The 17,660-nt window shown below is 39.1% G+C and overlaps 1 protein-coding gene across 3 annotated transcripts in view; it reads left to right on the plus strand.

Moving 5' to 3' along the window:
* The first annotated feature begins 1,417 nt into the window (after positions 1-1,417).
* The window catches only part of capn1 (calpain 1), a 51,630-nt gene continuing 35,387 nt past the window's right edge, over positions 1,418-17,660 (plus strand). The window contains exons 1-3 of one of the 3 annotated variants that reach the window (XM_038291330.1): positions 1,418-1,550; positions 10,065-10,179; positions 10,424-10,705. In XM_038291330.1, the coding sequence (XP_038147258.1) occupies positions 10,448-10,705 (258 nt within the window). In that variant the 5' untranslated portion in view covers positions 1,418-1,550; positions 10,065-10,179; positions 10,424-10,447. Of the gene's footprint in view, positions 1,551-10,064; positions 10,706-17,660 lie in introns of all 3 variants that reach the window. The other 2 variants (XM_038291329.1, XM_038291328.1) reach the window with 2 other exon arrangements.

Here is a 17,660-nt window from a genome sequence, read left to right on the forward strand (position 1 = left end):
CTATAAAACTGTTTAGCCTCTAGGTGTCAGTGTTAGAACTGTACTACATATAGATTGTATTCTTGAAAGTGTTTTTATATTGATGATTTTATCTTTAAATTTAAGTTTTCGAAGCCTGTTTTTGGAACTTTTACTGATTTTACTAAATAAAATTGTATATAAACATCAAACTAAACTAAATTGAGTCATATCTGTGGTTTAAATGGAGCAAACATTGCCTAAATCCACAGTCCTTATTAAGAAAACCCTGATTAAGATGTGTAAAGGATGCAATGTTCTACGCTCAATTGCTATAATTTTATGTACCACCATCTTCTATTGAGATTTCACATGGCTGCCAAATATAGAAGTAAAATCACTGATCATTCCTATTGTAATCTTCTTCTCTCCACCTCAGTCAACGTGTTTCTTTTTTATTGAATTCTAGCAAGTGAGGCTTCTATAGAAATACTCGTATTTTACACCCAGTGAGCTTAATCTGTCATGATTTTATTGGGATTTTTAATCCTCAACTAGCTTAAAGGCTAATCCATTTTCTGATTAAATGCTAAAGTTAGCCATACATTTCACAGCTCCACCAATTCATGATCCCATGTACTCTAACATGTATGCTGGGCCAAATCCATTGTTCGTTTTATGAACTCCTAGCTTTAGAATCGGGTGCTTAAAAGATAATTTAGCTCAATTTATTAATTTTGACATTTATGATAGTAGGACAGGCTTAAAGATCAATATATATGTTTTAAAAATAATCTATTTGAATAATAATGTCTCATATCTGTTGTATCAGATCATATATCCATCATTAACCCTTGCACACCATCAACTGCTGTTCCTTTTCTGGATCTATTTTAATCAACCCTTACTAGAGCAGAAGGGGACCACCATAAAAGAGCTGCAGATTAGCTTTTGCTCCTGTCCCACTCTTCTAAACATGAAATTCCCTCCCCATAAACTGTGTTTAAATCCTCACACACCTATTTTTTTCTGCTTCTAGCACATCAACATTGAGGACAAAGTGTTCCCATTCCAACATAAAGACCCCCACCGTCATCAACCAGGCTCCCTCCTCTAACTGATCTTTGATAGGAGAAAGATTATGACTGGATGAATGTATAAATTTATTGCAGGCCACTCATTGGGTGGAGCTATATCATAAAAAAGGTTGCTATTGATAAAACAAACAAAAAGTAAACATGGAAACCAAAGGGATGCATATTGTTTACATTACTCTAATCATTTGCTTCACTCTAAAAATAAATGTTTTTTATTTTAATTTTTTTGGAAGATCTGTCCTCATTTTACAACAAGGAATAAAACAAACAATCTGTGCTTTATGAAAGTGGATTCCTTCCAGCAGTTTTATGGGCGTGCAGTGCGCATGCGCGGCGCAGAGGGGCGCACAGGCGCAGGCAGGGCGGCTTTAAAAGCGTTTGGGCTGGAGGTTTGCAGGAAGGTGGGGCTGAGCTCCTAGAAACATGGACCACAGCAAAACTCGTCGACTTTCCAACTGAACTCTAATCATCAGTAAGGGGAAAATACACTGAAAGGTAAGTTTGATCCACTAAAAACCAGCCTGTTATTCATATTTTTGAAGACGCGGAGCTTAAAACGCCCTTTTTTAATCCTTTCCTTCTTTTACAGGAAGATTTTGAAGTTCGTTATAAGTAAAAAAAAAAAAAAAACAAACAAACAAAAAAAAAAACTTAAAAACACCTCAACATAAAGATTAACGGTTGCCCTTTAATTATTATGATGGCAGGAGATAAAAGAACTAAAAAGACAGAAATAAGTTTTAAGGAAAAAAACAGCTCACATATTTCCGGGTTATTTCCTTTGATCTGTTTCTTTTTTTCTCACCTAAACACACAGCGGATGTTCTCTTTGATGACCCTGAAACAAACAGGATTATTATTTATCTGTTATTATGGGTCACTTTGGACATGTCTCCTCTGGGGAGGGTGGTCCTTATCTGTGTTAACCACATGTTTGCAGGAAAAGTTAGAAGAAACATTAGAGTCAGCTTCAGAGTAAAAACAAAAAAAGGAGGATCTCCACTTTGCAAACCCACTCGTTATTCTCTTATCTTTAGATTAGATATAGATAAGTCGAAATCTTTCAGTGTCTAGTTTCTCTGCAGGTCTATTTTCTCCAAAGCATTGCATAGATATATCTGTGTTTGGAATTTGAGCCCTGCGTGCAGAAATACCCCTGAGGGAGAGACTTCACACTCCCATAGTGTTTCTCTTCATGCTGCCTTTGGCTTCGCAGTGGGAAGGAGGATGACTGCTGGACTCAATGCATGCATCAGCACAAAATAAGTGACAGATACTGTATGTGGATGGGCTTTGAAAGCTTCGAACTGCTGCCCAAGCTTCTTTTCTTACTAATTCTTGGGTTATTTATGTTTTTTTATTGGATCTGACAACACATTTTCACTTTAGTTTAGAGTGAGTTTAGCTTTTAGTTGACCGAATTTGCCCTTCCTTGTTCTTGCAAAAAAAAAAAAAAAAATTTCAGCAGCTGCAACACCAACTGAAAGCAGGATCAGTGTGTCAAAATAAATGATCCACATCAACTGCACCGCTTTACAGTGCTCATTTCCAGGCTGTTTAAATGTGTAGATGCTATAATATACACCTGTGCATGCATATCTGCACAGTCCAATGGCAGGCAGTTAGTCCAAAGTCTGCTAAATTTAAAGAAGTTATTGTATTTCCACGATCTTCCACATCCACAAATCTATTGGATCATCTGCTTATTTCATTATCCTCTATTAACAAAGTGCAGTTAATTAATCTTTCATAAATATTTGCATACCTCAGTCCTTTTCCTATTTTGTAACATTCAAAGCTCTACAGCTTATAGAAAGAGAAGAAATATTGAAGTTGAATGATTTAGATAAAAATGTATTATTTTGTTAGAGTGGCCTAGTCAAAGTCTGGAGCAAAATTGCATTTAAAATCTATGGTCAAGGCCTGCATATTGCTATCTCTAACAAAAAAAAAAGCTGTCATATGTGTACACACTGTATATATCCCATGCACCTTTTTCTTCCTTTGGAACGTTGTTCTTTGACTTTGACTTTATTGATCTCTGAGTGGAGAAATGTACTAGTTACATCAGCTCAATCAATCTCTAGATGTCTCTGGTTGTCCCTAGATGTGCACACCTGATACGCCAGAAAACATACAGCTATTTATTTTTTTTGTCATGTGTATGTGGACTTTGAGCCTTTTAAATAATAACAATTAATCTATACCTGCAGCAAAAGCTAGTTTGACAAACTATTGACTCAGGTAGTTTTAAAAAGAGTGAATGCTGCTGAATTGGTCAGTTTGGAAATGGAATCGTGGACAGCAAATTGTCCCACAGATAAACTGAAGTTTGTGGCTGTGATGTGACAAAAAGAAAGGCTTTCATTCCCTTAAAGGTAGAGTGGAGGATATTGCCGATGGTGAGTCTGACATAGTGGAAAAATTGCAAATCTTCTTTTGGAAAGTAAGCTTGAATGAGAGATGCAAAAATTAACTTTTAAACAGAGCGTGCACGAGGAGAAATGGGCTTGTGTATAATCTCACACCTATTTGATAGGACTACCCTCTGGAGCGGGTACAGGGTTGTGCATGTGCATTTTTTTTTTAAAGCTACAGTGTGTAATAATTACAGGGATATAAAGTCAGAAATGTAATATATTATACATAACTATGTTATTTATCATCACCTATGAGCTCAGCCTTTTAACCATAATATTTGCGTTGCCTTAGAATTCGTTATTTATAATTACATAGGAGCGGGTCTCGCAGCCATGGAGGCTGACATCTTTGTGCTACGGCAAGCGCAGAGGCAACAAACTAGCGATTGCGAGATCGCCCATTACGCTCGAAAATAACTACGGCAAGTTGAGAGAGATTAACTGAGACGGTACTGAACAGTAGATGGCAGTACTATGCCTGAGAAGCGTTTAGTCTGCCTGAAACCAAAGAAGAAGAAGAAGCAGGTATACTGCGCCTCAGTAACAAGAAAGGTGAACAAGGCGGCAGGCGTGAGTGACTTTGCAAACTGTTTGGCACTGTGTGGCCAAACATCAGACGAATGGAGGATCATGCCTACTCTGTATCACAACGAAAAGCGGCGGACACCGAACCCCCGTCATCTAAGAAGCGGAAACACGACGAGAATAAACACAAGCGTGACAAGAAACGACAAAAAACACGGATCAACATTGGCACGGCATTTACACGATGGAAGTCACTGATGGAGGAAAAAGGTTTTCAAAGTGACGCTCAAGTTGCCAGTTTTCTCTTGGACAGGTAATTAATCCTACACACACAATTGTCTAATATCACTGCAGTTTTTGGAGTACAGAATGCTCAGACCTGTCTAAAACAATAACATGCTGCGTGATGATGCTGTTACTCTCCAGTATACTTATTCAGCAACGTCCCTGACGTTTCACAGGTAATGATTCAGTAATTTTCTGTAAAATAATTTTCTGGATATATACCTCGGTTACTTCTCTCCGGCTCCTTTGGAGATCTTCAAGCCTTTCTTCCTCTGCTCTCACCCCGCTGGCTCCCCTCCCTCGCCTGGCCCTAGCTGCACGCCCACCCCGGCCTCTCTGCCCTCGCCCTCTTCCTCGCCTTGTAACCCCCGTGCCACAAACAAGACTTGGACTCTGTAAACGGGGAATATATATTCTTCCAGCGAACACAATCTTGCTGTTAAACTAATGACTACAATTCCTTCGTCTGTTTATATCACCATGCAAAGCAGCTCACCAAAACGTCACAACGATGTAGAAAAAATAACGGGTATATTTATTATCTAAAGTCTACATGAAATCTATACCCTACACAGACTAATGAAACACTATCTGTAAAATTATCTATGTAAACAAACCTCATCACTTGAGAAGGTAGGTGATTCCGACGTCGTGGAAGACATTTTGTCCCCTAACGCTTGCCGTACTGTTGGGGGGGAGAAGCGGTGGGGGGGAGACGTTCATTTTGCTGCAGTCTGCAGTCTGGACGTTAGATGTCGCTGAAAATTACACACTGTAGCTTTAAGTGGAGAGGGTGGGTCTTTAAAAAAAAAAAAAAAAAAATCATGAATCCTCCACTATACCTTTTGAGTGAAGCTGTGCAAACTCCAAATTTGGCTTGTGTCTTTAAGAGTTTCTCCCAGCTTTGACAGTAGCTGCTCTCACACATTGTCTGCTGCTCGTCGCTTCCTATACCTCTCATCACCTGCACTGAGGTCTGACATGGTGGCTCTAATGTGCCAAGAAATCAAACATTTAATACCTTCAGATTCAACTTCAAGAGGTCAGCTTGATAACATGCAGCAAAAATAAGAAAAATCACTGCATGTTCTACTCTGGACCTAAAGACGGGAACATTGATGCTTCTAACCAGCTCCTTTTTCTTTTTTCCTAAACGCTACTGCCATGATTTTTAAAATAAACCCAGACGACCTCTTCTCAGTTCAGACGGCAGCACTAAAATATCTTTTGCATATTAAACACTCTGGATCTGCTAGCAGCAGCAGAGTAGCCTGAAAATTCAGTTCCATTGTGTTTGTCTTTCGCATCCCTGCACTAGTGGGGTGACATTTATGATTTGCATGTTTAATTTAGTTCCTCTAGACGTGTTGCAATGAAATATTTACCATCCAGTCAAGCAGGGAACACTTTATGTGATTTTTCTCTTAGAGGTATTTTGGATCAAGCTCTTTCTGAGGATTTTGTTTTTGTAAAGTGTTCTGATTTGTTCTCACTAATTAGGTCTTTATGCTCTAATGGAGACTGTATGATAAAGATAAACCTTTTCCCCTTTACCTTTTATGGTTCTTTGTATTTATTTTTTGCAAAGATGTGTTATCTAAGTAAACTCCTTCCTTTTTGGTCTTATGGTCTGCTGCACTGGTAGTAAAACGTGCTTATTTTTCCCAGTGGTGGTGTGTTATCACCTGAGTGCTATATGTTCTGCCATATAGTTGTATATGTCCTTAAATTATGCATGGAGGGCACATAAAATAAGCTGCATTCAGTAGACCACTGGCATAACAGAATAGCTTTTAGCAGTTCTTTGTTGAACAACAAATACCATTACTGGCTATTTGCTAAAGTTTGAAATTCTCTTTCTTGTTTGGAGAGGATATTATGTACTGGTGGTGTCAAAAGTCTTTGTAATGTTTGATACATATCTCGTATTACTGGGCTGGGTGATGACTATTTTTTTTATTATCAATCGATATATTTATTGATAACATTATGCACTCCTTAGGCTTCCATAGTTCAGAGCATTTTAAGTTTGTTGTAACTGATACTCTTGTAAGCTTATTTTAGCATAGGGGTCTTGTGCTTAGAAAATAAATAAGTCTCCTTTACAGGACAATCATTATTGATATGCTCACATTTATTACATTTTTTTATTATTATTATTTTTTTTATGGGTGTATATAAACCCCATGGCAGAGATTAGGGCTTCTTAATCAGGGCATTTCAGAACGGACGCTGTTTACACTAGCTGATATACTGACTTTTGATTAAATTTACGGCCACAGAAACAGTTTTTTAAATTTGTTTAATTTTATTTTTTTAAACCTGTGGAGATGTGAACCTTCTCCGTTAACACTGTAATTTGTCCGTTTCAGACTACCCCTCTGAAACCGATCTGTGCCAAGTTTGGACCGAGCTTGCAACAGCTAACCGTAAAGAGCAGCGGTCCCCAACCTTTTTGCACCACGGACCGCTATATGTCAGACAATATTTTCACAGACCGGCCGGGGGGAGGATACGATCAAGTAAAATGATACGACTGGCATAAAATCAAATGCAAACAGCATAAAAATAAAACAACAAGCCGGTCCCATCTAGGCGTAATCGGAGAAAATGACAGACGAAGTGTGCTCCTGATAGCCAGTCTGCTCCGTAGCTTTGTTTTGGTCACTGTAACCGCAGAAAATCCCACTTCACAAAGATAGGATGAGTCTTGAACTGAATTAATTGGGAGAGAATACCCTAATTTTTATATTTTTCAAAATAAAACATATAATTTTTTTATTTTTTTTCTGTGCGGCCTGGTACTAAATGACCCACGGACCGGTACCGGTCCACGGCCCGGTGGTTGGGGACCGCTGGTGTAGAGCTTGGTCCTTATGACCATTCATACATCACTCTAGCATGGTTCCTCACCTCCTATCGGCGGTCCACGATACTACAGCTCAAGGCGGGAAGGACACAAACAAAACTGGTGGCGCCCATAACATTCAGGAACAAATGTGCCTGGATGGCGTCCTTCAACCAAATTTCACTGAGAGCCTCGGTCTCAGCATCGTCCCAGGGTGCACCACACTCTTTTGATGCCATTTATTGTTAATAGGCTGAGAAGGAGTTTATGTTGTGAAAGGGTAAAGAGATTTGTGAATTAAAAAGCTGGACACGCTGGAAAACCCTAGAAATGAGTCAGCTGACTGTAAATAGGAGATGATGAGGTCTGGTCATGTGATCTTTAGTCCCATTTACACTACCCTCTGAAAACCGATCCGTGACAAGCTTGGATCAGTTAACAGTGCCGACCTCGGTTCCTTACATTTACACACCACGCTAGCACGGCTCCTCGCCTCCTAGTGACGATCTACAGTACTACTGCTCTCTAGACGGAAACAAGAAAATCAGCATGGCGGCGTCCGTAACGTTCAGGAAGTTTGCAGAAAGTCAGGCGAAGAAGGGAGCTTTGAGTGAATTTACTTGACAGAGTTTTCTTTTGGGTAGTGGATACGACAAACGATAGTCTAATCGGGTCAAGATGCAGGAAAGACAGGAGTTGATGTTCATCACACTGCTAAGCAGAATCATCACTGGAAACAATGTAGAGAAGCTAGTATTTTTTATAAATGTCTGAAACTTCATGATAACAGAGGCTGGCTGTAACACGAACTACTCATGCTCTCTTTGTTATCTGAGAACCGAGCCAGAACTGAACCAGACCTACTGATGAACTAGTACCATGTTTGCGTGCAATTTACACTCAGCAAGTATCTTAGTTACTGTCCTTGGGCCGCCTTTTGACTCTTCTGGTCTACTCCCAAAAGGAATTATTGCAGTTAGAGCTAGTTTTTGAGAGTAATTTCTGTTATTTACCTTTATTCAACAAACTTGAATTAAATTCTTACTTACTTCCAAGTGTTCACACTGCCATTACTGCTTGATCACAATTAGGCAACATTGATGTACTATGAAGTCTAATGTGATTTAACAGCTCCAATGACTCCATTTTTATGGCTTTGAGTCATTAATAAGCATGTATTCACTTAAATGAGGTGTACAAACTTTCTTTTAGCCCAATAATCAACATAAGGACTTTAGCTGGACTGGAGGACTAAACATCATTGGTTTGTGAAAGGCTTAGCGGCTGGTTAGCTCAAGTAGTAAGTAACCCGTCCCAAAACACAAAGCCTGGGTTCGTATCCCAACTGGGGGGAATGACCTGCCATTAGGTGCTGAATTCGAGTCCCACTCCCACAGACTGCCACTGCCTGAGCAAGAGAACTTTAACCCCCACACTGCTTCCCCACATCGCACAATGGCAGCCCACTCATTCCCAACGCTTTATTTAACCCATCCTTTTAGGTCAACTGCAGAGGGTGTGTTTCTTTGCTCTGTACTGGTGAAACACTGGAAAACGCTATTTGACATCCATACGATCTGCACGGAACATTGCAGAATTTAAACTCTTTGCAGCTTTTCCCTGCATTTCCCACCGTTGTGTCTGGTTTCGGGGACCGAAAACACACTACATGAAGTAGTAAACAGCTAGTTGTAGAAATTGTTAAGTGTGTGGTGTAGAAATTCTGTGCTCTCGAATGCTGCACTGAGGGGCGTTAAAGTCCAAAATGATGTAATTTGGCTGTGCAGACCTCGTTGAGCAAAAACCAACCTTTTTTTTTTTTTTTTGTGAGGACAGTCCTAACCTCCAACTTTGACCACATGGATACAGTCTGTGTTTGACAGGTTGGTATGGGGTGTTTTGTTTGGCCCTTTCACCAACAGTCATTTTTACTATGACCTGACAATGTTTTGGTTAGTGTTCAATTCTTTTCACTGTAGAATATTTTTAAATAGATTGGAAACAACCATATAAACTTTCATATACTGATGACCAAGAATGGCTTTATCTCTGCAGCCATCTGATAATGTCCTTCCAATATGCTGTTGGATTTAGCACTAACCTGCATTTTCTAGGCTAGGAAAAAGGCAAAACTTCTATTTTTATAGAAGTCCAGGTTTATTTTTGCTTCATTGTTGTCTGATAATAAATATGGGCCCTTCATTTTAACAATTTCCTGATTTGTACAGCCTCTAAACTTGAGACTTTTAGCTGCTTTATTCACATTAATGTGAGATTGTTATATTAGCTTTTCATCTCTACCAGCAACTGTAGAAGTAAAAAACGTGCTGCTGAAGCCCCAGCTCACAGGAATCTCTCTCTCTAAAACTGTCACTGTGATGGGTGTGGCTGACAGCTAGTGGTGGAAACTGTTGACAGACAAAGCTATGTGTTCGCCTGTAGTAGCAGCTTTATACTAAACTGCTGCAGCTGTGACAGCAATGTGAATGTCAAAATGAAAAACCAAGGTGGTTCTTTGTCAGTCTGAGAGAAAAGCTGGGAAGGTGAGTCTAAGCTGTGTTTTTTGTAGCTCCACTTCAGTCAGATGTTCTCTAATAACGCTTCATAGTTCTGCTCTATGGAAGTTTCTGAAAGAGCTTCGGCTTGTTCTGTTGCCATGCTTGGTTCACTGTGCACCATGTTTCTCACAGAGCACATCTGTCATGTTCGGACTGGATACCCAGAGAGGCTGATCAAACGTTTTGTACACAGATTCCTCTATTGTGTCTAATCCCTCAAGGCATGTTCAGCAAGAATGCAAGAAAGGGAAACTCATCTGACTTCTGAAAAATGTGTTCATAATGGCTTTTTTTTGTGTTGACTTTGCAACATCTTGTTTCTCCTCATTCTTATTGAACTCATGTTCTTCTACCCTTTTTCTTTTTATTCCAGATTGTATCTCCTTGTGCCAAAAGGACCACCTGACAGCTGGAGAACATAATCCTACCTACATACTTGTAGTTGGTGCTGAGATCTGGTGTGAGGACCCAGTGGAGATTCGGTATTGGTGGTTATCACTTCCAGCAATCCTCCTATCATCAATACTTAATATCTTCCTAATGGCAACTTGTGGTTCCTTTTAACTTATGATTTAGTCCGGAAGCTATTTCAGCAGTTCATCACATTTACATAAGAGCTGCAAGAGTGCTTTTTTTTTTTTTTTTTATAAAAAGCTGTTGAAGCAATAGGTCACAGCTGCCTCCTGAATAATTTGTGCGTTTTACCATCCTATTGTACTTTTAAATTACCAGAAGAGAGTTAAGTCAACTGTCAGGATGGTGGAGGCCCCAATTTATGCCACAGGCATGGCCGCCAAGCTCAGGAGTCAGTGGGATCGAGAGCAAGGCCTCGGACAGAACGACAACGCCGTGAAGTTTCTGGGTCAGAACTACGAGTCTCTTAAAGCGCAGTGCCTACGGAGCGGGAAGCTGTTTGAGGACAGCATGTTCCCCTGCACCACATCGTCTCTGGGATACGACGAGCTCGGACCCAGGTCCTCCAAGACCAGCGGAGTACGCTGGATGAGGCCCACGGTAAGAAACCCAGGATCGATCGTTATTGTGTTGTGGATGTATTATGATATATAAGAGGTTTGCTTCAGTGGATGAGGCATTAGTTTAATCTTAAAGTCCCATCCTATAGTTGTCATCCATGGCTCTATAAAGCAAACGACTATAATGAGTTTACTTTTTAAATGGCATATGCAGAATGTTTTGCAGAAGCATTAAAAAACAAAGTGGTTACAAATAATTTGGGGCATTATTTATAGCTTCAAAGTCAAGCAGCTAGAGAATTCAGATGCACACTTGAATTGGGCGTCTTTCAGTCAGTACTAAACAGAACCGACGGTCATGGCAATCCATAAAGATGTCCCATTTTTGTATAATTCCTCCAAGCAAAAAATAACTCAGACTGGATGTCAGACCTTTTTTGACGTCATACCGGGTCATTTCTTTTGCAAATGCAGGTCTTTAGTATTTGATAATGGAAACCAATACTCAAACAATTCTATTAAGTAAAACAGCTCAAATGCTTGCTAATGCAAACTGACATTTGCATGGCAGCAATTTAATGCATTTAGGCAAACATGCTAGAGTTCAAAATGAGCATTAGAATAAAAGCGATATGGGAATTGGGAGACTTTGAACCTTAAATTGCTGCTGTTTCTAGATGGTCTTGTACAAAATTATTTATCACTTATAGATTTCATGCAGACATTTTTCTTTGGTTTTCAGAGACCAGTCAATAAAAGAGAAATAATATTGATCATTTATAAAAATGATCCCCCTCCCCCCCTAAATACATAGGTTCTTAAACATATTAGATCTGTATACTCCATTAATTGTAGCTTTTCCTACACTTAGTATAATTCTATAGCTGTAAACGGGCTATATGCACAACTCTACTAAATCCTGCACTTCAGCCAGCTCTTTTTCAGTCATTTGTTACTGGACAGACTGATTAATCCAGATGTGTCTGACCTCCGTAACCATGAGAACATTATTTAGACATGTCTAGACTAATCAGTTTGTCCATTAATGAAAGACAGAAAACAAAGGAGCTGCTGAAATTAAGGAAGTAGTGCAGTTGTGCATAGAGCCCACTACCTGCCTTCTAAACGCAATGTGGACACATACAAGCTTCCCCTGCCGCGATAACAGATTTTTTTTTTTCTTTCCCATTCTTTTTTTAAAATTTTACATCTAATAATCATATTTATTCACCGGAAAATCACATAAAAAATCTTTCATGAAAGACTTTTTGTGCACAATCATTATCTCTTATCTGCACCTCTTTGTCCCACAATTTCTGGAATGATTTTGTTGCCCTGTTTGCCAGTAATACTTCTCTGTGAATTCCAAAGCACCAGATATTTAGACCATTCTGGGTATCTGGTTTTTTGCGGCCGAACTAGATTAAATATACTTAGATCACAACCGCATGTCACCATCAATCCAAGTCGCCGTCAAACAAGCCAACCCTGGCACAAATGTTAATACAGTAGAAACAGCTGTTGCCACAGCTACTGTCCCCATTAACCTCTTACACCCTAAGGGGGTATAAATAAATTTCTGCCTGACAAAAACACACAAAAGTAAATAACTTATAGCCTCAAAGCTATTAGATTTAAGAAGAAACTTTTGGTACGTCTGTAAAGGTAAGATGTCATAGACTGGTTTTCTGGTGTCAGCACCATTGTAGCTTTGACCCTGCCTGAAATATTAGGGACAAAATACAAAATATTTTGCATTTTTTAACCTCGCCAAAATTTTCTTTGAAATAAACATTGCAAAACACTACCAAAATATTATTTATAGCACAAAAAAGTAGTACAGACTTTCAAATCTAAATGTTGTGTAAAAATATACCAAATTTGGACTCAATCAGATGAATCATATTTATTTTAGAATGGTATTAGTGAGAAATTTCTTAGGCGGAGAGGCCATTTTGGCACATTTATCCATAAATGTCACCAAACTGTGCCAAATATGTTTTTTACATCAATACTGGGGTTTGGTAAAATTACGAGGTCATGTAGCAGCTGGACCCGCCGGTGGGTCCGTAGGGTTCAAGGGGTTAATGGGGCTATTTAAGAAAAGAGGCGCTTGTAAATGTATTTATTAACCTAGTTAAGGTGACTGTGATACATGCTAACCTTATTGGCTAATAAAAACAAAAACAAATGGTTGGTTTAATCCAGAGGCCTGCAACCTCTAAAATCCAAAGAGCCATTTTTCCTCTAGTCCAGCTAAATGAAAAGTGTATAGAGCCACAAATATTACATAACCTTTTAGTAAAACACAACTTATTATTTTATCAAATATCTGTTGCCATTTTTAGCAACCAATAATAAATTTTTATTTTTTTAATTTTAGGTTTTAATACAAGCGAAAAAAATAAATGTTTCATATTAAGGTAGCATGGATTTTTTTTTTATATTATTTGATGCAGACAAAAGAACTAATAGAAATTGAGAACAAAAAAGCGGCCATTTTAAAGCAAATGACAAGAAAACTAGATCTATAAATATGTTTCTGGACATTTAAATGTCATTCTATTGTGAAAATTAAGTTCATATTCTCTTTAAGTAACCTGCCAAAGACTGGCATTTGCTATTATACTATGTTTATACTAACCATTAGTTGGTTTATTTATAATAGCAGCCATGGTAGAGGATTGCAGACCCTCTTTTTAAATGGCATCAGTTTAAGCATAATTTTGAAAACCATCAACAGTATAACAAATGCAAAGTAAAGCAGAATAATCCTTTTATTATATTAAAATTGTATTCTTCAGTAAAGATCAGGGCAGCTCTAGAATACACTTGGTTTTTCTTTTCTCTTTAAATTAGGTCCTTGTTCTTCTCGACACAGTTTGAAGACAAAAGTAACCTGTAATTTTACCAGCTTTAGTTTATAATTACAAACCCATATTTGATAAACTGACTGAAGAATTACCTGGCTGCTTCAATAAAGATGGGGGGGGGGTGACTTGCCTCTGATATTGATCAAATTGCATGGAAAAAATACAAACAGCTGTTGAATTTAAAGACAGCAGAGATGTTAACGTTTGTCCCGTTGGTGCCCCCTTTGGTGCATATGGTTGGTACCCATTATTTACACCAGTGGGATCATTCTAACTTTGAAAGCATCTTTAATCTAAACCGTTCTGTTTTAGTTGACGTCCAGCTGGAAGGTGAAACCAATCTGTACTCTCATAATCCACCCTTCAACCTGTTTTCTTCCATATTTCCCCATCATTTATTTCCATCCCCACAGCTTAATGCTGAAATGTCCATTTTAGCTGAGGTTATGTGTTCACAGTTTCCAACAGATAGCTTTTTGCCTGTGGGGCCAAAATAACTGAGATTTCCCTTTATCTGAGCAGAGCTGCTATAGATCATTGTGTCTACACGGTTTGATGCTAACAGAGGATGGATACCCATGCTTTAGCCACACTTTTTAATTTGTCCTTCATTTTCTTTTGGGCATTCGAGCAACCTAATAGAAAACAAGGCTCTGTAGATGAGGTGGTCATTTGTTGATTAAAAATCATGATACTGACTGCTTGGTTAAAGCTTATACCATGATGAATTCAAATCTAAAAGTACATATTTAACATGGCCCTAAGTTTGAGTTATTATCTTGTTAAAAACACCCAGCCTTCAAATCAAGAAGCATTAAGCAATTTAAGGTAACGATTAGTGTTGCACCGATGCCATTTTTTGGCCCCGATACCTGGCTGTGCAGCTGTGCACTTGAGGTGTGTGTGTGTGTATATATGAAGAACTGAATACTACTTGGATGTTAAATATTTGCCATCATGGCTTTGTCAAGCTGCTGCCTACCTTTGTGAGGCAGGACAAAGACTAATACAAAGTGAATCCAGTAGAACTTTTTTATTGCCTACCTGGAATGGGTGGCAATAGTTGAATAAATGGCTCTCAAAATGGTATTGGTGCCCTTATTGTTGGTACTCGCCGATACCACCATTTTAGTGCTGGATCGGGGCCCTGTCCGGTATCTGTATCGGTGAAACACTAGTAACGATTGCTCTAATCTGTGCTTGGTATGTGGAAATAAACCACTGTCTTTAAAAAGCCTACAGACGGGCTGAAAAACTCTAAGTTTCTATTTTTTGGAGAAACCAAATGAAGCACAGATGGGAACATTCCTCTGTGTGACAGAGAGCAGATAATGACTTTATAGCAGTTTTTGTAGTTAAGTTTCCCCCAGTTTTATTTGATTACCCCCCTCCTCTGAAGCAACCTTTGCCCACAGTCATAATTTTCATCTGTTGCCAGGCAACTACACATTCAGGCCTCAATGATTGGGGCTACAGGCAAACCCAGGTGGCAGTTATTTCCTCTAGTTTAGGCAGTCTGCAGGATCCTCCCTGTATTTTTCACCCTCCTTGCATTGATTTGCTCCTTCGTCTGTTTAAGTCCCTCATCCCAGGTTACCACCTCATAAAACACCAGAGCTCTCCCCGCAGTGAGTTCATCAAGAAAGCACGGCACGCTCACAGCAGCTCCTCTACATATCGTGACTGTTTCAGTTAGAGTCTGTGAGGAGCTGTGATCCCTGTCCCTGTGGTCGTGATTGCACGGACGTGACTGCAGCTTTTTATCGCCTCCTGCAGCTTTCCTTACAGTTGGTTGACGACTAAAATTGGATGGTCATTAATATGTCATCGACTTATCCAAGACTGCCGACTCTAATAGTGCTCTCAACTACTCAAGAAGTTTAATGTTTCATATGGCATTGGATGGCCAAGGATGGTTACTGGGTCAGGGTAGTCATGCATTTTTTGACATCTTTTTATAAAAACTGATGTCTCGCTTTCATCCTAAATAGGTTGTTGGAGCTCTTTGTTGCTCTCAGCCTTCCTCTGCTAATGATTCAGTTGTTTGTTACTGATTGCTAACCAGCGTCCTTCTTGATTAGCCACAACGTCATGACTAAGTGGAATAAATTAGTCAGTCTTTCATTAGGCACTGACCTTTTATGTCATGTCAGATAAGTACAGGAAACTGAGGCTGCATTTGAAAGATTCTACAAAGTGGAACAAGAACTAATCAGGAGAAAAATGTTGCCCGATTTGGAATGAGTTTAAGCTGCAAACTTCAGATGATTGGGTCAGAATGTGGCCTAGCCAACATGGAAACATGAATCCTGCGTTTTTTAACAACGGTTGAGGCTGGCGAAGGTGGTATTATGGCGTAAGGGTGGGTTTTCTTTCTCATGGATGGTAATGGCTTTGTCTCATGTGTGAAGCTAACAGCCGCCCAAAAACAAGCAGAGAGGATGCAAATATACAACAAATGGATAAACTATTAAATAATATTTTTTTCTTTAAGTCTAATCCTAGATTAATTCTTTTTTTTGGTATGTTCTGGTACTATTTTTTTGTTTTGTTTTTATTCATATTTTTTAAGCTCTTGTGTTGTTTTTTCTTTTTTTTTTTATATATATTTTTTATTATTAAGTTTTGACTAGCCAATTTAGATTTTTTTATCTTCTTTTTTTCACTCTAGTGCCCTTTATTTTATTTTTGAAAGTAAGCAGACAGGAAATTTGATAGGGAGGGGGGAGAGGTATGCAGCAACTGGCTGGTGTCAAAACCTGTCAAGTCCGCTTTAAATACGAAAGCCTTAGTCCGCTCCATCACCATCCCCCCCAGTGACAGTAAATATTAATGATTTTGTCTTTGTATCCAAGTGGCTAAGTGCCTTTCTTTTGCTTTATATATTAGCAGTTAGCATTACTAAAAAGCTGCTTCCTTGTGTATTCTATGAAGGATCTTGATAACTAAATACTACATTACATTTTAAAATCCTCCATGTGTCAGAACAGATGTACAGGTGCTGGTCATAAAATTAGAATATCATGAAAAAGTAGATTGATTTCAGTAATTCCATTTAAAAAGTGAAACTTGTATATTATATTCATACATTACATACAAACTCGTATATTTCAGATGTTTATTTTGTTTAATTTTGATGATTACAAATGACAACAAATGAAAATCTCAAATTCATCATATCAGAAAATTAGAATATTGTGAAAAGGTTCAAAATTGATGGCCCCTGGTGCCACACTCTAATCAGCTAATTAACTCAAACCACCTGCAAAAGCCTTTAAATGGTCTTTCAGTCTAGTTCTATAGGCTACACAATCATGGGGAAGACTGCTGACTTGACAGTTGTCCAAAAGACGACCATCGACACCTTGCACAAGGAGGGCAAGACACAAAAGGTCATCGCTAAAGAGGCTGGCTGTTCACAGAGCTCAGTGTCCAAGCACATTAATAGAGGGGCGAAGGGAAGGAAAAGATGTGGTCGAAAAAAGTGTACAAGCAAGAGAGATAACCGCACCCTGGAGAGGATTGTGAAACAAAACCCCTTCAAAAATGTGGGGGAGATTCACAAAGAGTGGACTGCAGCTGGAGTGAGTGCTTCAAGAACCACCACACACAGACGTATGAAAGACATGGGTTTCTGCTGTCGCATTCCTTGTGTCAAGCCACTCTTGAACCACAGACAGCGTCAGAAGCGTCTTGCCTGGGCTAAAGAGAAACAGGACTGGACTGCTGGTGAGTGGTCCAAAGTCATGTTCTCTGATGAAAGTAAATTTTGCATTTCCTTTGGAAATCAAGGTCCCAGAGTCTGGAGGAAAAGAAGAGAGGCACTTCATCCACGTTGCTTGAAGTCCAGTGTAAAGTTTCCACAGTCAGTGATGGTTTGGGGTGCCATGTCATCTGCTGGTGTTGGTCCATTGTGTTTTCTGAGGTCCAGGGTCAACGCAGCCACATACCAGGAAGTTTTAGAGCACTTCATGCTTCCTGCAGCTGACCAACTTTTTGGAGATGCAGATTTCATTTTCCAACAGGACTTGGCACCTGCACACAGTGCCAAAGCTACCAGTACCTGGTTGAAGGACCATGGTATCCCTGTTCTTAATTGGCCAGCAAACTCTCCTGACCTTA

This window comes from Cyprinodon tularosa, unplaced genomic scaffold, assembly GCF_016077235.1.
Source record: "Cyprinodon tularosa strain WSP-4 unplaced genomic scaffold, ASM1607723v1 ctg299, whole genome shotgun sequence".
Taxonomy (NCBI): Eukaryota; Metazoa; Chordata; class Actinopteri; order Cyprinodontiformes; family Cyprinodontidae; genus Cyprinodon; species Cyprinodon tularosa.